The 20,643-nt window shown below is 48.9% G+C and overlaps 1 protein-coding gene across 3 annotated transcripts in view; it reads left to right on the forward strand.

Annotated features, from left to right (window-relative positions):
• Positions 1 to 20,643, forward strand: part of RDX (radixin) — a 1,120,111-nt gene that overhangs the window by 761,544 nt on the left and 337,924 nt on the right. For all 3 annotated transcript variants that reach the window (XM_069639966.1, XM_069639965.1, XM_069639967.1), the window contains 2 exons: positions 17,873 to 17,969; positions 18,057 to 18,220. In XM_069639966.1, the coding sequence (XP_069496067.1) occupies positions 17,873 to 17,969; positions 18,057 to 18,220 (261 nt within the window). The remainder of the gene's footprint in view (positions 1 to 17,872; positions 17,970 to 18,056; positions 18,221 to 20,643) is intronic.

The raw sequence follows: 20,643 nt of genomic DNA on the forward strand, positions 1-20,643 counted from the left end.
AGAGGTGGGCGGCCTACGCTATGTCGAAGGCCGATTCTTCACCCGCCGCTGCTACCACCGACAGTGACGAGGAACGTGATAACACGACCTACGCTACGGAAGTCGAACACCCCTCTAAAGAGCGCTCGCGCTCTTCGTCGTCTGTCCCCGGCCCCGACGGGCTTGGCTCACGCCCTGCTTATGGGGATGAACACCCCGGCGACACTGATGCACACGATAGCACACATAAGCACACAACCCATAGCTCTTCTTCGTCGAAGACGAAGAAAGCATCAGCGCCCAAGGAGACGCAGGTTCCACCAGCGGCCTCCTCGGACCGTTCAGGTTCAAAGCCCCTCTCGCAACCGCAGCCGCGACCAGCGACGGGGCTTTCGGCAAATAAGGGCGCCACCCCCAAACCATCGGCCGGCGCGCACCAGCAGAGACCGCGCGCCGCTGTAGAACGATCGACACCAGTAACGTCGAAACCACAGCCCTCCGCTGACAAACGAGTCGCAGAGAGCTTGTCGAGGATCGTTGTAGCCGACGCCCAGAAGCGTACGCCGAAAGACACGTTGAGCGCTACGCAGAGGTCGAAAGACACGCCGTAAAAGCCTGAAGAAAGACAGGGACTACCCCCTTCAGTCGGGGGGACCCCCAGCACACCGGAAGGCTTTTCGGAAGGCGACGGGACACTTTCCTCGACGTTATGGGAGAGGTCGAGCCGTTTTCAGCTAGATGACACTAATTTTCCCCCGCTAGACCGCTCAGGGGTACCCCATGAAACCATGGAAAGGCTCCATCTCTGCATGGAGAGAATGGAGTGGTTTATGAAGACCCAGAACCCTCCCACTTCCAAGAGAACAAGAGAAGGGCCTCAGGAGGACCCCAGGGCCAAATATCCGAGACTAGTCAATCCCCAGCAGGACACAGCCTCAGACTTCCATAATGTGTATGACCTCACTGGTGAGGAACAATACTTAGAGGAGGAGGATGAATTTGTGGACGATGAAGAGGGACAGAACCAGGAGGAAGGTCTGGAAGACAGCCCAGACATGGTAGGAGAAGGAAATCCAGAAGAAGGACCTTCTCATCCCTGGCAATCCCCATCAGTATATTCGGACACTGATGTCCTGAACCTAAATCCTCCTGACAATTCACCTGTTAGAAACACGTCTCCCATTGACGATCAGCTCACATTCAATGCCCTGTTGCGCAGAGCAGCAGCACATTTCGAACTGGACACTGGGGAGATCTCTCCTGAAATAGACTTTGTGGAAAGAGTAATTAAGGAGAAACCCCCAGTCAGCCAGACCATTCCCCTCCTCGCTTCAGTGAAGAGAAGAATCATCCCTTCGCTATCCACACCCGCACTAATCAGAGGAGTTAATCCAAGAATTGAAAAACTTTTCACTCCTTCACCCTCAGACCCGCTGTACATCAGGGGACATTCCATTCCGGATTCCCTTGTAGTAACTAATACAAGGAAGAGGGCAGGGGTGCCGCTGTCCACCAGCGAGGCACCACCTGACAAGGAGGGCAAGAGGTTATATGCCCTTGCAAAGAGAGTCACATCCTCGGCTGCCTTTTCGGCAAGAATTGCGAACAACAACTCTTTGCTAGCTAGCTACGCGGACGCGCAGTGGGCCAAACTGCGCAAAGACGCCGAAGAAGCGCCGGAACCACTACGTACACGCCTGCTATCAACTATTGGCGAAGGAACCCAGGTCAACCAGAGTATTGTAAAAAACTCTCTGGATGCTGCTGAGACAGCGGGACGTTCCCTGGTTCAGGGAATACTCCTAAAACGCCATGTATGGCTGCGCAACTCAGGGTTCAAACCGGAGACACGGGCGTCTTTAATAAATAAACCTGTTGAAGACTCAAACCTCTTTGGGAAAGCGGTGGATGAGGCTCTGGAGATGGCTAAAAAAGAGTTTGATACTATCAAAACTCTTGACCAGATCTCTAAGCCCACTACCAGACGCGGCTATGGCAACAAACGCTTTTTTCGTGGCCAACGCCAACAGCAGAATCAGCAGCAACAGTACCCTGCCACCAGTTACCAGACCAATAGTGGGCAGTACAGCCAAAGAGGCCAGCGCCGGGGCAAAGGGAGAGGTCGGGGGTCCACCCCCAGAGGCTCCCAAGCCCCCAACAACACCAAGTGACGCGAAGATTCGCGTCCCCTCCCATGCAACGCCGGTCGGGGGCCGGATAACATCCTTTCTTCCAGCATGGGAGGGAATAACGTCAGACCGCTGGGTGCTTTCCACCGTAGCCCACGGATACTGCATCGAATTCAACAGTTCCCCAACATACAGACCCCCGAGGGGACGACGCATGACATCGGAACACCTTGCCATCCTTCTCCAAGAAGTACAACAACTGCTAGAAAAAGGAGCCATAGAGGTCGTGCCTCTATCTCAGGTAATGGAAGGTATTTATTCAGTGTACTTCCTTGTACCCAAAAAGGATCTAACCATGCGCCCTGTATTAGATCTGCGCCCAGCGAACAAGTTTATCAAACCCCAGAAGTTTCGTATGGTGACCTTACAGGAAGTGATCCCACTGCTTTCACAGGGAGATTACATGACAACATTGGACATGAAAGATGCATACTTTCATATTTTAATGTTGCCAGCGCACAGAAGATACCTCAGGTTCATGATAGAGGGCAAACACTACCAGTTCAGAGTGCTACCCTTCGGCATAGCATCAGCACCAAGGGTATTCACGAAGGTACTGGCAGTGGCAGCGGCCCACCTGCGCAGGTTGTCCATCCCAGTTTACCCTTACCTCGACGACTGGCTCATAACAGGGGATTCTTACGAAACATGCTTCTCCAATACCCAAAAGACCGTAGACCTTTTGTTCCAGTTGGGCTTCTCCATCAACGAAAAGAAGTCCAGCCTAGACCCCAGCCAAGTCAAACAATTCCTAGGGGCTCTAATTCAAACAAAGGACGGCCTCGTCTTCCCCTCCAACGAGAGGGTCCAAAACATGCTGTTTCAGATCCCTCAATATGTGACCGGTCGAGAGGTGACGGTACGCAAAGCAATGCGCTTGCTAGGCATGATGGCGTTGTGTATTTATTTGGTACCTCACGCGCGCCTGCGCATGCGCCCTATGCAAGAGTGGCTCAACAGCCAGTGGTGTCAGGCCAGCGGACTATGGGACGATCTAGTGGTGGTCTCGCAGGCCTTGGTTCTCTCGCTACGGTGGTGGACAAAGGAAAACCTGGAAAGAGGGAAACCTTTTGCCACACCCGCAGCGGAAGCCACTCTGACCACTGACGCATCCGTCACAGGATGGGGGGCTCACCTATCCCATCAGACTGCTCACGGAGTGTGGACTCCGAACGTAGCATCCAAACACATAAATCTACTGGAGCTACTAGCTGTGTTCAAGGCGCTAAAAGCCTTCCAGGAACACCTACAAGGCAAGACTGTGTTGGTCCTTACAGACAGCACCACAGCCATGTACTACATCAACAAGCAGGGGGACACCCACTCTCCAGGACTGTCCAAACTGGCCCAAAATATATGGAAGTGGGCTCTCAAACAAAACATGTTCCTACTGTCACAACATGTACCAGGGGAACTCAATCTGCTGGCAGACAAACTCAGCAGAGATTTCCCCCTGCCCGAAGAGTATGAATGGCGACTACACGAAGACATCGTCTTCGACGTCTTCACACAATGGGGATTCCCAGAAATAGACCTATTCGCAACCCTGGAGAACTCACAATGCCTAAGTTACGCCTCCAGGTACCCCCAGAACCAATCCAAGGGGAACGGTCTGTCGATGCAATGGTCAGGGAAATTTGTTTACGCTTTTCCCCCGACTCCCCTTCTCAACAAGGTGGTGCACAAGATGCACCAGGAACAAGTGACCATGATACTGGTGGCCCCAATGTGGGCCCAACAGCCATGGTTCGCTCACTTGATGGAGATGTCTCTATCTCCCCCAATGAAACTCCCCTGCCCGTACAACATGCTGTCACAAGACAAGGGCAGGACTCTGCATCCATGCCCCCAGAACATGAACTTAGCAGCTTGGCTCCTGAGATCATAGAATTTGGACATCTACAGCTCCCGCAGAGATGCATGGACATCCTCTGGGAAGCCAGAAAACCTAACACTCGCCACTGCTATTCTAGCAAGTGGAAGAGATTTGTCATCTGGTGCAGAGGAAAAAGCATCAACCCGATTGACTGCTCTCCCACACATATTGTTCTATACCTGACCCACTTATTGGATTCAGGTCTAGTGTTCGATTCCATTAAAGTCCACCTAGCGGCACTTTCTGCATACACCACTTCACAACTCAAGGTGTCGTGGTGGAAGATCCCTGTTATAAAGGCCTTCATGGAGGGAGTAAAGAGAATACACCCCCCGATAGCTGACCCAGCTCCCGGATGGGACCTTAACGTGGTACTTACCGGACTCATGGGCTCACCTTTCGAACCCATGCACAAAGCATCTCTTAAAGACCTCACTCTTAAGACTGCTTTTTTAATAGCTATCACCTCCATCAGGAGAGTAAGTGAACTACAGGCTCTTTCTGTTCTAGACCCCTTTGTTACAGTTCACAAAGATAAGGTGGTTCTACGCACGCACCCAAGGTTTGCTCCGAAATTCATCTCAAAATTCCACGTAAACCAGTGTATAGAACTGCCAACGTTCTTTCAAAATCCTTCCAACTTGGGAGAAAAAACTCTGCACACACTAGATGTGCGCAGAGCGGTCATGTTCGACATGGAAAGAACCAGACCACTGAGGAAGACTAATCAGTTCTTCGTCTCGGTGGCAGCAGGAAGAGAAGGGGATGCAGTTTCAAGGTCCACTATTTCTAGATGGATTGTTCAATGCATCACTCTCTGCTATACTCTTGCTAAGAGAGAACTGCCCTTTAAGCCAAGAGCACACTCTACTCGAGGCACGGGGGCGTCCATAGCATTCATTGCAAATGTTCCCCTTGAGTCCATCTGCAAAGCGGCTACCTGGAGTTCTGTGCACACCTTTACAAAACACTACTGTCTAGATGCACACTCGAGATCTGACTCCCAGGTGGGACAGGCAGTATTAAGACTTCTTTTCTCTACTGTTCCTTCTCATAACCCACCGCCAACTCGGGAACTGCTCGCTAGTCTATGCACAGCATGTGATTCTAAGCAGATTAACAAACATCAGAAGACAATGCATTACTTACCGTAAAAGCATTTCTGATGGTTGTATCTGCTTAGATTCACATGCGCCCACCCTTCCTCCCCGCTCGGATGGAAGGAACATAGACATCCTTTTCTATATTTCTCTCTTTTCTGTACTCACTCACGTCTAGAAGGCTCCCTCAGGGCAGAAAAATACAAACAGAGGGACCTCGACGCGTGAGGGATTGTGGGTACAACGCACGTCACTATAGGGATAGTGTTACAGACACGCCTTGTCGACGTCCCCTTTTCGACTACGAAAAACAAAATGCAATACTCCGCAGTGACCACTGGATGTCGGACCTATGCACAGCATGTGAATCTAAGCAGATTCAACCATCAGAAATGCTTTTACGGTAAGTAATGCATTGTCATCCCTGATCACTTATTGAACAAGTCTTAGTTAAAACACTACTTATTTTCAGACAGAGGTGAGCGCTTAACCTAAGATGGCACTCCAATAGGTTAATTAAAAAGGGAGGCAAAAAGGCAGAATTCGAACATACACAATACCAACACTTTAGGAGAACCAGAGCAAGTCAGAAAAGGCAGAGTCTACTGAGGAGCAAGAAAGTCATAGGCCAGGCCCACTCTTGGAGAGAGCAAGGCGGAATGTGTCCAAGATCATACAGTTGAATAGTACTTTTAAAGAGTCTTTGCAAAAAGTTCAAAAAGGGTTGGATCAAGTCAGGAAAAGTTAGTAGGTCCCAAGGCACCCCAGGATAGAAAGTCAAGGATTTACGGGACACCTTGAACAGTCTGTTGCAAGGGAGACCAGGCGGGACTCAGTACCTGAAATGGTGAGAAGGCTCCAGCGGGGGCAGTTGTTCCTGGCAGCGGGTGCAAGTCGGTGCTTCGTCCAGGGGAAGAGGAGATCTCGACGTGGAGGAAAGCTGAAGGTCGTTGCACTGCCAGGGAAGAAACCAGCCGCGGAGTTTCCCGGTTAAAAGGTACTACCCTTTTATTTGCGGTAGTGGTGAAGCGTGGCTATCCGGCCGCCGGGGTGCTTGGCACGGGCGATTCGACCACAAGACGATCCAGGAAGGCGAAAAAGAGGGCAAACTGGTTATCCCCACCAGTTCAGAGGAAGAAGACTCTCCGGGATGAAGATCTTCTCTGTCGTTGGGAAGTGGTGAGTCGGTTCAGCAGGGCTCCACCGGTGGTGTTGTTGTTGCAGGTCGGCTCAGCTTCTCCCTCTTCGGATTCTTTGGTCCTGTGGCGGCTTCTGAAGTTCCAGTTCCCAAAGCCCTGCTTTTATGCAGCAAACCCCCATTCATCAGTCCTAGCTGTCACTCAAACATGCTAAGTGGTGAGCCGGGCGGCTCACCACTGGGCCAATCACACAGAGTGCGACTTGAGTTGCCGAGGCAACTCAGTCCAGGGTGCCTAAATCCCCCTCCCACACATCCTGTAGACCCAGACAGAGTGGTACCACTTTTGGAGGCTTCTGTGGAGAAGCCCGCCAAAAAGTGGAACAAAGGGCTCGACTTGGGTTGGAGTTACAGAGGCAAACACAAACACCATTTTAAAACCGAGTCCTGGCAAAAAGACCCAACCGGGGAATAAATATTAAATAAATAACCCGGCGGTATCTTTAACATTGCACCAAAAAGTGGTGTGTTTAAAATGAATGGGAAAATCCCATACGGAATATTCCGGTGGAATATTTCGCGTGGTAACCACTGCCACCAGACAGAAACTCGACGAGGGGGCACTGCACAGTGCCCCCTCGAAAAAAAACCAGACCCAGGGGCAATCTAATTACCCCTACCAGTACTTCCACAATATGATGGTTTGTACTGGTTCTGTTCCCAATTTAAGACTAGTAAAGTCAATGGTGACTTTACATGCCCTGGGAGACAGTAGTCAGTCCCAGGGTATGGAGTCTATGTTTGGGGGTCACTATGACACCCCTGTGTTACTGCACTGAGGGTGCTGTGTAACACACTTACCAAACATACATGAAACCCTATGGAGTAAAAGACCCCATAGCCCATAAAACACATTACAAAGTCAAAGGATATCTCAAATCATGTCTAAGAGTGGGAGAAAAAGAGTCTCACTCTTAGCAGGAGAAAAAAATAAACCCCAAAAATCCAGCAAAGCTGCTGGGGGACTCACTAGGTTTGGGAAATTAGCCTTAACAGAGAATTCTCCCTAACACCTTGTTGGCCACTTCGGTCCAGATCTCCTTTTTCTGCAGGCTTGCACAGGTCCACTCCAAATACCTTGTCAGCATTGTCTACGAGGGTGTCGGCAAGCATATTTATTTCCGGCTCACTAAACCTAGGTTTGCGGCGGCAAACGTTCCCCCGGGTAGCTGACATGTCCCTTTGTGGTCTTCAACTTCCAGCTCCTGTGTTTGGAGGATTGGAATGGATTGGCCGCTGGTGCATTTCCCGTTTCGGTGCGATGACGTAGTTTCCGGTACTGGTATGCCGGTGCTGGTATTTGCGGGTTGGTGATGCCGGTGCCAAGGGCATTGATGGTGCCGTTACGTGGGTTTTTGGATGCTTTAGCGGTATCCCGGCGCTGCCGTTACCTGCATGCCATTTGTTACGGCAAGTCATGCACGGAATCAGACGTTGATTCCGGACTCAAGGCATGCCGGTAACAGTAGCTACGGCATGCCGTTATTGTGGATTTCCTACCGGCTATCTCGTAATGAGGGCCTTTGTGCGCACTTTGTGGGCTCTCATTTATTTCTTGTAAGTCTAGCGAGTTGTCGGAAACCCAAGGTTGTTTGCAGTTGCTGCCGTGGAGCACTGGCCCTCTTATCGCCGTTTGTGCGCAGCTTTTCTCCCGTGGCCTATCGCTCCATCCGCTTACTTTTCACATCAGCAGCTGGATGAGCGAGCTGACTGAGGGTTGTTCACACTTGGTTGGGTTTCAGTCTCTGACTGACTTGCGTGAATAGCGTGTGGCGCTGGGTGACTGCTCTCTATCTGCTGGTTTATCGTTGCTTTCTCGGCCTGGTACATTGTTCCTATGAGAGATGGAAAGAATCTGGCAAGGATTTTGTTTGCAAGGCATCGCGTGAGACACGTTTTTGTACTGCACAAGAACATACTGGCACAAGTCGTGGGCAGGAACAGGGGCACTCAACTGCCACCATCCCATTTGAGGGTATGACTGGATCTGTATTTCTCCCTAGTAGGCCTTCCACCCCTATATAAGATGTGTTTCCATCCCCTCTTGACAAGGCCATGGAACTGGCCTTGTCGCACCTAATAAAATCATTACATTTTTTTCAACATTTATTTATCCATGAAATTATTCAGCATTTAAAATGGGAAAAAGTATATGAACCTTTAGATTCAGTACTTGGTTGCAACCTCTTGTGGAGCAAGGACATCATCAACACATGTCCTATATCTGCTGGTCAGTCTCTCACGTCGATTGAGGTCATACCGCCTTGCAGAACTGCTTTGACTGTGTGACATTTTGAGGACTTGCATTCATGGATCACTCATATAAGGGCATGCCAAAACGTTTTGATGAGGCTCGGTTTGGAACTTTTACTAGGACAATAGGAATCACATATTTATTTTCTTCTGTAGGAGTACAACATCTCTAAATCTTTCAAATGGGCATACATTTCATTCTTAACACATTTTTGCAAACTGCAAAACATGTTTCCACATTCGAAATCGGTATCAGTTAAAATAAATCTTGCATTATAAGATTATTTGGATCTACAGTAAGAAGTGAATCTATCACTCAAAATGTATCTCCATGTTTGTTTCTCAGCCAACATGCATAGGAGGGTAAAAGCCTCAGCGGTGTCAAAGGATAGAATGTTCATGCAGAATGCATTCATAGAGAGGACTTTTCCGGGGGTTCTGGAACATGGGGCAGGGTGATTGAGAAATGGAACTGGGCATGTAAGTGTTGCGGGAAAAGGGGGTTAACTGTCTGCTTGGGCTGCGGTTAGCACTGTGTGCAAAAGGTGAGCTCCAAGAACTTTCCGAATCAGGGCAGATGTGACATGGACTGGGAGGATGAATTGAAGAAGATTTTGGGGTAGCGCAAGGTTAAATAAGTAGCCTAGAATGGAGGGCCCTTACAATAAGAGAAGATGCATGCGCACACAGAAAATAATAGCTGGGTAAGTGGGGAAACACAAAACGAAATCGGGGTGACTTGTAATGTTCCTATTGCTCACAGAGAAACTTTAAGTTAAATGTTCCCAGTTTGAACAAATGGTCTATATAGTTTGCAGAAGTGTAAACACTTCTCTGTAGTTCACAATACACATTTTGTAAACAAAATGTGATTATTAAACTTTTTCTTAAGTGAGTATGCCATGCACAGGAATGGGCAATGTGCACTGACATTCGCAACCTATCCAACTAGCAGTTACGTTGCATTTCAGTGTGCGGCCAGTTGTGCCATTTCCTCCATATTTACCTTCAGTGGTAATTGTCCAAGCTGAAGCCTGGCACCTCTCCTACTATGCAATTGTACAGTGATAATATGAAGGTAGGAATCTCTGACATCTTTGGTTATTTTGCTGAAATGCTGCTAGATTGTAATTCTGTTACCATACCAGCCAATTCCAAGGGCCCACGGTCTAAAACAGGAAGATTAATAACAAGGTCCTCCAGCATGGGGTATGGCATGGATTCACATGCTCATGAATATTCCCTGTTGTCAGGCTGGGAATCCTCAGTAAAGAAAAAATCAGTTTCAGTTTCACTTCTGAACTGTCTTTCTCCTAACAGCCAATCACTGGTCTCTGGGTCATACTGCCCCCAGCCAATGACTGCCCTCTACCTAAGCCCCTCATCTGGCAGCCATCTTCAGATTTTTACTGCACGTTCAAGTGTTGGAAGTCCTCCTGCTATAGCTCTCAAGCTTTTGCTGCGTTTTGTGATTTTTCTAAGAGTTTTACTCTATTTTTTCGGTCTATCGAGCCTCAAGCTCCACCAATTAACCTTCCGATTAACAGGGACCTGTTTTCGGATTCTTCAGCGCCCCTCTAGGCCGGATCTTTTGTTGAGCTTCCTCTTGGAGGATTCCAGAAGCTTTTTCGAGGCCTTCACCGCGTGGATATGGCAGAGGAGAAGGACTCGGCGCCTCTCTTCAATGTTTGCCCCGGCTGCAACCTACAGAACGTCTTTTTGGACGATGGACATTCCCTGTGCCTCTACTGCCTGCATTCAGACCCGACGCATGTGGAGGACGACTGCGTAGCTTGTCGGGAGATGGTGCTGCGAACGCGGGCCGACCGACACAAACGCCTCAACGAGTGGCTGTAGACCTAGGCCCATGCTCTGGGTGAGTCCCGGCAACATGCCTCACCTGCCCGGAAGAAGAAAGCAGAGCAGTCTTCTAAGAGCTTTGAGGGTACCCCTCTTGCAGGGACCCAACATAAGGCTAAGCACCGCGAGTCTCCTGCCTCCGTGAGCGCCATTACGACGGGCTCCTCGGCGGGCAGGGCAAGCTCAGTGTCTCCAGCACCTTCGACCACGAACCAGCGCTCCAGTTCTTCAAAGAAAAGGAAGTCGGACCATCCGGGAAAGCTTTTGGAGAAGAACCAAGCCGGACCGACGGAGAAGGCCAAAGGGTTGCAGGGTCACGACCCTCCCACTAAGGAGAAGGCCGTGAACGCGGTCAAGGCCGTGAAGGCCCAGGTGCATCAGACAAAGGCCAACACTTCCCTCGAAGTAGTGGCAGCGTCCCTTGCGAAGGCCGCTGGGGCGGATTTGCAGGGTCTGACCCCTAAGGCTAGGGTATCCCTGCCTGCCAGGAGGGAATCCTCTTTCCAGCCCATCAAGAAGACCACAGAAAAGGTGATGCCCATCATTTCACCGAAACCGTCTCCCCTGGTCGCAGAGAAGGGGGCGTACGGTTGTCCTCCAGGGCAAAGACATTTCCTCAGAGAAAGAGCTCACCAACCTCCTTGTCCTCCAGGAGGGGTGATGCGTCGAGAGCAGGCCCTATGGGAAGGATCACGACAAGGGCGACGACAAAGGTGACGACGAGGAGACTGACGAGGAGCAACGCCTCCACCCCAGCAGCCGCCGGGGGATATCTCAGTGGAAATTCTGGCAGCCCTGCAATACCCTGTGTTTGGAAATCCGAACAAGGATGCCTCTTGCGCCGGCGACCTTGCCCGCGGCGCCGGGGCCATCGGAGGAACGACCACCCAAGAGGAGGAGAGTTTACCCTCCTCCACCTTTTCACCCCTTGCCGCCCTCACCCTGGACGACGACAGCGGTCTGGCGGATCTCCCGTCCCTGCCGCCCAGATCTTCACCGCCTGACGAGATTGGCTTGTTCCACGCCATGATCTCCAGGGCCTCCCGGAGGAGAAGAAGAAAGAGGGTTTCCTTTACCAGCCCCGGCAGGCGAAGAGGAAGACTGTGCTTTCGGTCCCGTTATTGGATGACATTTGGGACGAGGGTTTGTCCCTCATGAACAGCCCTTCTTCGACTCCGGCGAAGAGGGATCGCTACGAAAAGTAGAGAGTGCCGGAATCTGCGCCCAAGTGTTTATGGTCCCAGCCGTCTCCGGACTCTTTGTTTTCGGTGGCAGCCAAGAAGAAGTCTTCGGGCTCATCCTCGTGGACGGTGAGTGGAAGAAGTTGGATGCCATCAAGACCACTAACGCATTCGCCATCGTGGCGCATTATGACAGGGAACTTTGGTTCAAGATGGCCCCCCTCCTGGACTTCCTTCCCGACGACAAGCGGGCTGAGGCATTGGAGATTCTTCAGGAAGGCGAGGTGGCTTTGGACCACGCCATTACAGTCGACACGGACATTGCCGACACAGGTTTCCGCCAAATGTGCAACAGTGTTTGCCTTCGTCAGCGTAGCTGGCTGAGGACCACAAATTTACGCTGGGATGTTCAGTCGAAGCTGTTGGACATGCCCTTTGACGGTACAATTTGTTTGGAAAGACTGTGGACGAGTCTCTCCAGACCATCAAAGCGGACACTGAGACGGTTCGTGCGCTAGGCACGCTTCAGCAACGGCGGCCGTCCATTCGGACTTCTGAAGGGAAATCCCAAAGTTCCTCTAAAGCAGGGGTCTCCAACCTTTTTGTTGGCAAGAGCTACTTGGAGTTATTGGCCAATAGGCAGGAGCTACTAGGGTGGTGATATCTTTGAGTATGAGAATTTCCACCAAGATGTTCTTGGGAAGTTTATTTGCTCTTCATATAAAAAAGGAATACTGTATGTATTTACTGTGATATTCATATATCAATAACTTCAAAAACATATTTATTTTATTATTTTGTATTAGATGCTATTTCCTAACAATTGTTAAGCAGATCAGAAGTATGAAACTAATCGGGTCATTCAATGTGAAGGCTTAACCTGCATGCTGTCCACCAGTGCTCAGTAATCTGGTGTAAAGCTTGAAACAGCAACAGCACTCAGATGCTGTCAGACGGGATCAAGGTTTTGATTTCAGGAAGTCTGTCTGAAAAAGGCAGATTCACAGAGACCAGCAATCACACTGGCTGATACCTGCAGATACCGTTTTAGCCATAGTGACTGTACACCTGACATGACAGACATACATTCAGGACGGTTTTTAAACTTCCTTACAACAGACTCAGCCATGGGAGTCACTGTGCCCTTCACAACTGCACCATCTGTAAAAGAGCATTTCTTTTGTTTTTCATCAAATAATTAGCCCCTTTTGATGGACGGCTCTGTAAAAGCATTTGGACTGCAGAATTTAGTTTTCTACTTTTTAGAATCACAAATTGTTTGTATTACTGCAAAAAAAAACATCAATGTTATTATTTCATTCCCACTTTAACTTGGGCACCGTAGATTAAAGATGCACATTTTCTTTTTACACTGGAACAAAACAGTTTTATAGTGGTGACTTATAGCATGCACACATGAGACAACATATGAGTATTTAAATTAACATTTTGAGCAAAGAGTATGGTTGTGGCGACAGGCCATCCTGATACCTTTTATGAAGGAGGCAGTATCAATGTGCACAGCTCACACGATCGCTGCCTCTCCCTGCGTGGCTTGCAAGTGCAACTCTCCGACATATTGGAATTGTTCATGTTTTAGATAATTACTTGTAAATTATATGTTTTGCTGAATTGTTTAGCGAAAACAGTGCTCATAAATTTTACCATTTCGGGCCCAGTATTGAAAGGCTGGAAATTCTTGCCCGAATTTGAACATGTGTACAAGTTCCCCATAGATCTCCCGATTTGTGCACATAGCCAAAGGAGATCAGCCATGTTAATTGTTCTCCCATCCCATGTCTCGCCTCTATGTTCTCTCCCTGTATTCACCACCCTATTTTGTACAGTGCTCTGTTACTTAGTAACTAGGTTTAAGCTATATTAATCCTATGCACATCGAAATATATATATGCAAACCACTGCTCACATTTCCCACTTAATTCCAACTATCATTTCATAAAACATCTCACATTATGTTTTTAAGTGCGGGCATTGATAGACATGTCACTTTACATTCTTGTTTAGTTTTATAAATGTAAGTGGACAAGCACCAGAATGCAGTGCAGCTAATAGTTTTCCATGTTTACTTAAATGTAAAACTACAGTTATGGCTTGAATTCCTGTTTTTGGACCTACATAGAGGTGGGCTCCTCCATATCATGCCATATTTCATCCTAAACTTTAATACAGTAAGTACTAGAGCTTTAAAACCGGAAACTCAATATCTGAAAATATAAAAAATAATTAACACAGTTTTACCATAAACGCGCAAAGCGAGATGTACCTTTTTTCTTGCAAGCTGGGACTCACACGGATGGTTATTTTTCTATGCACACACGCGCACTGAGAAAATGATTGCAGCTGTATCTTTATTTCCCCCATTCTGATTGAAAGTCCAACATTTCCAGCATGCAAAGTAATGCTAGCTGAAATAAATCTAAAGAAACACAGTGAGACTGAAAAAATCACAACCCCAGCTTTGTTTTACACAGCATGCAGATTTATGCACCCAGACCCTTTCTAATCAGCAATCATTTGCACCTCTTGGTGACAATGGCCACAACACACATTTGCCATTTACTTTTGTTATTGATAGTTAACGCCATGTTAGGACGCTTCCCAAGACCATCAAACTCGGGTGCAGCCCCTCCTCTCACTGTGCACACAGCTTTTGACTGTTTACAGGAAGAGGAGTGGGTGCGGGAAAAGTCCCATGGACTTCAGACTCCAAAATAAACACAGTGCTCATTTTGGGGTCTGATCAAAGAGCTACTGGGAAACCTCAGGCGAGCTACCGGTAGCTCACGATCTTCTGGTTGGAGACCACTGTTCTAAAGGATTCGGAGTAGGTGTCTCGTCCTACTGCCTGACCCCTCCCCCCCGCTCATCGGCCCAAAAGACCTACAGGGGGCGCGCCAAGTCTGGAGGTGGACGTCGTCGTCACCAGGGCCCCCAAGGTGGCGCTTCCATGTCGAAACAAGATTGAACCGGCCGTGGAGTCCGGCTGGCGAACTTCATCAGCTTGTAGAAGACCATCTCCACCGACTGTTGGGTGCTGGACGCTCTCACCCACGGACACACCCTAGAGTTCCAACGGAAGTATCCAAGAATACCACGAGTGGCCCGTCAGGAAAACCACTTCCCTCAGCTGCTGCTGGAGTTACGGCCATGTTAAGAAAAGGGGCGACCCAGCTTGTCCCAAAGAGGCTCTGGGGCTCCGCAGTGTACTGTCGTTACTTCCTCGTCAGAAAGACGACCAGCGGTTGGAGGCCCATTCTGGATCTCCACCGTCTCAACAAGTACCTCAAGTCCCCAAAGTTTTGGATGGTGACCCTTCAGCACGTGCTAGGAAAGCTGGAAGAGGGGGATTTTCTATCGTCGCTGGACTTGGAAGATGCCTATTTTCACATCCCCGTACACAAGGGACACCACAAGTACCTACGCTTCGTGGTTCAAGGACAACATTACCAGTTCAAAGCCCTTCCCTTCGGGTTGAAGTCGGCACCACGAGTGTTCACCAAGTGCCTGCCCCCAGTGGCAGTGCAACTACATCTACGAGGGTACCACATGTATCCGTACCTAGACGACTGGCTCATTCGGGCGAACTCAAGGGACATCGCTGTCGACCACACGACGAAGACGGTCCAACTCCTGTCAGAACTGGGGTTCTCAATCAACTTTGCAAAGTCCTGCTTGACTCCATCGTGGACGCACTGTTTCTGGGAGCCTGACTTGTTGAGTGTTGTGCCTGGCATCTCCGTCAGAGGAAAGGGTCGCGGCCATCTTGGGCAAGATACAACGGCTGTTGGCACTGAAGGTTGCAAGGGTAAGATCCATCAAGTTCCTCCTCGGCATGATGTCGTTATGCATTTACCTTGTTCGGCTGTGCAGGCTGCGGATGCGTCCGCTGCAGGAGTTCCTCGACGCCCGCTGGATACAAGTGGAGGGGAGCTTCGAGGACAAGATCACACTCAACGAGAATTTCCTTCAAGCGATACGGTGGTGGGGAGTGCACACACATCTCTCCGCAGGTGCGGATTTCCAGATCCCACCTCATCAGGAGACGGTCACGACGGACGCCTCCCTGGAATGATGGGGATCGCATTCTGGAAGTCTTCGTGTAAGAGGTCTGTGGCTACCGGAGGAGAAGTCGTTGCACATCAACATGTTGGAGCTGCAGGCAGTGTTTTGGGCCCTCAATTCATTCCTTCCGTCCCTCAAGGGCAAAGTAGTACAGGTCTTCACAGACAACACCACCACAATGTTCTACATCCGGAAGCAGGGGGGAACCAGATACCCGGCGCTCTCCAAAGATGCGCAGGACCTTTGGCACTGGGCCGTAGCCCAGGGGATGTTCCTTGTCCCGTTTCATCTAGCTGGAGTGAAGAACACCATTGCTGACTCTCTCAGCAGGGAGCTGCACTCTTGCCACGAGTGGGAACTTTGGCAGGACCAATTGGATCACCTGTTCCGCTGATGGGGCAATCCCCAGATCAATCTGTTCGTGATGGCGACGAACACCGGAGGTTCGCCAGCAGGTTTCACCAGCCAGGGAGCATGGGGAACGCGTCCTTCCCCTGGGACGGCCTGTTTCTGTATGCGTTCTTGCTGTTGCTTCTTCAACTAGTCAATCAACTCAGACGGCCCCGGTGCAGGATGATCGTCGTCGCACTGGCATGGCCGAAACAGATATGGTACCAGGACCTTCTGGACATGTCGGCGCCCCCTCCATTCCAGCTTCCGGCAGGCGCAGATCTTCTCGTCAGGGAAGGAGGCGTGATTCTGCCCCACAACCCAGGATCGCTGAACCTGAAGGCCTGGCTCCTGCAGCACTAGAGTTTGGGGGCTATGATCTGCCGGCAGATTGTAAGGAGGTGCTTGCCAAGGAAAACAGTGTTTCTTGTGGCCATCACCTCTGCTCGACGAGTGGGAGAGATCCAGGCCCTCTCTTGTAAACCACCTTACTTGACATTTCACGAGACAAGGGTAGTGCTACGGACGCACCCCTCTTTCATGCCCAAGGTGTCGTCAGACTCATCTAAACGAGCCCTTGGTGTTACCTGTGTTCTTCTCGATGCCTTTGTCGCCGGCTGAGAGGACTTTGCACTCACTGGATGTGGCTAGAGCGGTGAAGTTCTACGTGAACCGCACAAAGAGTTTCCCAAAGACATTGCAACTTTTTGTGAACTTTGAACATGTGAACTATGGGATGGCCCTCTCCAAGGCTTCCATTTCCAAGTGGCTCTCTGGCTGCATCACCCATTGTGACCGGTTGGCAAACCGACCGTTGCCTTGCCTTCCGAGAGCCCATTCGACCAGAGTGATTGCTGCTACTACAGCGTTCCTGTCTGGTGTGCCCCTGCTGGAAATCTGCAGGGCTGCTACGTGGAGGTCGACGCACACCTTCACGAGATTGTACTGCATCGACAGGGATTCCAGGGAGGAGTCCAGAGTCGGCCAAGCAATGTTGCGCAACCTGTTCGCTTGAATGTGATCCTGGTGAGGAGGTAAGAGATGCATAATGTTGAGCCTTGCCACCTCCCGTGGTTGTGCATGTGTGTACTGCTGTGTATTCTTTATTCGTGAGCATGTGAATCCATGCCAGACCCCATGCTGGAGAAGGAACAAGTTACTTACCTGTAACTGTTGTTCTTCAGCATGGGTCTTGCATGGATTCACATGCAACCACCCCACCCCTCTGCGGCTCTTCTCTTGGTCCTACTGCCATTTTACGTGCTACCAAATCTGAAGATGGCTGCCAGAGGAGGGGCTTAGGTAGAGGGCAGTCTTTGGTTTGGGGCAGTATGACCCAGAGACCAGTGATTGGTTGTTAGGAGAAAGACAGTTCAGAACTGAAACTGAAAATTATTTTTTTCTTTATAGTGGATTCCCAGCCTGACAACGGGGAATATTCATGAGCATGTGAATCCATGCCAGACCCAGGCTGGAGAACAGTTACAGGTAAGTAACTTGTTCCATAGCTCACAATCTCAGGAACGAAGGGATCAGCCTTTGGAGGGGGGATCACTGCGCAAGAAAATGCCATATTTTCCAAGGAACTTGAGTGTGATTTGGTGGCGTGCGTCGGGATGGGCAACATATTTAGGGTTAGAAGTGATTCTGCAGTTTGCGCTGTTTGTTGATTTAAGTTCTCATGTCCATCGATGCCAGCATGCAACAATAACGTAGAAAAGTTAGGGGACTTCTTTTCAGATCAATGTCTTGCCTTTTTACAGGTTGACACCGAAAATTGGCTTTCCTTGGAGTGAAATCAGAAATATTTCATTCAACGACAAAAAGTTTGTGATAAAACCTATTGACAAAAAGTCTCCTGTAAGTAATCACCTTTAAATAAATGGCAGTCTTCATCATTTTCACACGTTTTGAAATATGACACAAATTAATTATCTTGTTCTTTAGGATTTTGTGTTTTATGCACCTCGTTTGAGAATTAACAAGCGTATTCTAGCGCTATGTATGGGAAATCATGAGCTCTACATGAGGCGGAGAAAGCCTGACACAATTGAAGTACAGCAAATGAAGGCACAGGCCAGGGAGGAAAAACATCACAAACAGATGGAGAGGTATGTTGAATAATAATTGCATAATATTTTTTTGCCTATTGTCATTGCAATGCACATTAAAATGCCAACAAAAAAGGTGCACACAACTCTACTGCTTACAAATCGACTGCGTAGAGACGTGTATCAGTGCCATAAGGCAGATATATGTTCTCACAGTTGGCAGATTGATGGTATTACTACATGCGCTGGACGTTGAAAAGGAATTACTGTTCTAATTATCTGCATTGGAACACTGTATTTGTGGCATTGAGACTGCAGGTCATAATAGAGAGTGAATTGCAGGTTTCTGAGGAATGGGGACTTCCATATGCATGTATTGACCCAATGTATTTATTATTCCAGGATTGAACGTTTCTGGGCCAGCTGATGTAAATGAGTCGTATCACAAACTCATTTAGAATTGATTTAGCTCACACTTGCGTATCAGAGTTTTTTACTGTGCCATATAAATGGGAGGAGTGGAATACAGGTCACTCTTTCCTTACTCAATGACTACATTGAGGACCATTACCATCATGACATAGGACAGCAATGGCAAGGGATTGCATCATACTACAGAACTGGACAAGCTGGAGACCAGGTGTTCAATGTCCAAACCAATTTGGAATTGAGGAGTAGGGTGAGAGCTGTCAGTCCCCAGGGCTGAATTTGAAAAACTCATGTATCTGGCTTGAAAGACGCACTGTGTCCTTGTGACCCGGAACCCGGCCACTTGTTCCATACCTGCATTTAAGTAGAATGCATAGACTATGAACACCAAGCGGCCACAACCAAGAGATTCAGGTGTCCGCAGAGCTTTGAGCTGCTGGTGGTGAACTCTAAGTGAGTAGACCCACGGTCACTACGTGTTATACGAAAACTTACTGAAAGGAATAACTGACTGACCCAACAGACTATAGCTTATGCATGTTGAATTAGAAGTAGGCTTGGGCTCAAAGTGTGCATTTTTCTAATGATCTTGTTTTGTGTGTGAAAATGAGTCACAGATAAAGACAATACTTAAAAAAAAAAAACTCAAAGGCAGAAATCACAATGTCGGGTCAGCAACAAGGCGAACTGAGTGTAAAAGATTAAGTGCCCATATCCTCGATTTAACATCATGTCTTTAACTAGCAGAATGCTTGCATTACGTTGTTGCTCTAAATTTAGAAACAAAGGATAAGAAAGCACAGGGGGGCGTGGCCAAGCAGCCATGTGATAGGACGTGTTTGCCTGCAGCTCATGCTGATCCTGCAAGATCCTAGACTACACAGTGGTTAAAACTGCTGCACCTGAACCAAAACCGAGGACACTGCTGTCGGAACATGCAGTGAACAGAACGATTGTGTAACCAAGGAGATCACAAACAGAGAACTACAACTGTGCGAATAATTGTGATTGCGAGCCCGGGGACGGCTGAAAAGAAAATGGCGCCCGCTTTATAACAAAGGATGTGGCTAAGGTGGGAACGAACAACAGTGAAAGGTGGTCCTGCAAATCCGAGAATCGATAGAAACATCACCCACAGGTGCAGTACGTGCTGGAGAGTAAACAAATGCACAAACCCATGCGGAGCCCACACAGCTGGTAATCGTGAGGAAGCTGGGGCAACGAAGTATATAGTGCCCGGACATCGAGACACACACAACACCGCAACAAGCACACCCCTTTCTCGGACAATAGAACATTCGAGAACGGGCAGATCCCCACTACAAGTGTTCCGGTGAGACTCAGATGTGGAAATGAAATGGGCAAAGGAAAAGACGTTGTGTTATTGACGGTGTTAAGATGGATTTCTGAACTCTGTCCTGGAGGGGCAGAAGCTCAGAAGGCCAGCCTAGTTTCTTGGAACAGGGTAACCTCTGGACAAGCCAGACCAATCAAGGTAGCGATTGCGGCGGTCAAGACTAGGTCTCAAGAGGGGTGAGGGTGACTGAAAGCTCGCAATGAGCACACAAAGCAAGGACACTTACAAATTACTCCAAGCAGGTGTTATATTAAAAATATAGACACATTTATTATAAGGCCTTTGTAATATTGACCATAGCAAAGAATCACGATAAAACTCAAGTAAACCAACACATCACAATCAAATACAATATATATACAATTACCGAAGGGTCTAAAGAGTTCGAAGGACGAAATATGCAGACCACCTAGATGGGGAGGAAAACAGGCAGTGCAAGTAATCGTTAGACCCAGTTCGCCTTCAGAGGCCACCTAACTAGAAGGAAGTCCGAGCCCTACGAAGAGTGGAGCCTTGTGCTCAAAAGTACCTGCACACGCTGGTGCCAATGGGCCAAGGGGAGTCTCTTCAAGGAAGTCAGGCAGTTCAGAGTGGTGAATAAAGGAGGGCGAACAGATCTCCGCTACTCAAGCGCGGCCTCCACTTGCGGGCAGAAGCATAGCGCGAGTGCGAAAAAGGTGTGCTGTTTAACACAGCG

This window comes from Ambystoma mexicanum, chromosome 7q, assembly GCF_040938575.1.
Source record: "Ambystoma mexicanum isolate Mex_15411 chromosome 7q, UKY_AmexF1_1, whole genome shotgun sequence".
Taxonomy (NCBI): domain Eukaryota; kingdom Metazoa; phylum Chordata; class Amphibia; order Caudata; family Ambystomatidae; genus Ambystoma; species Ambystoma mexicanum.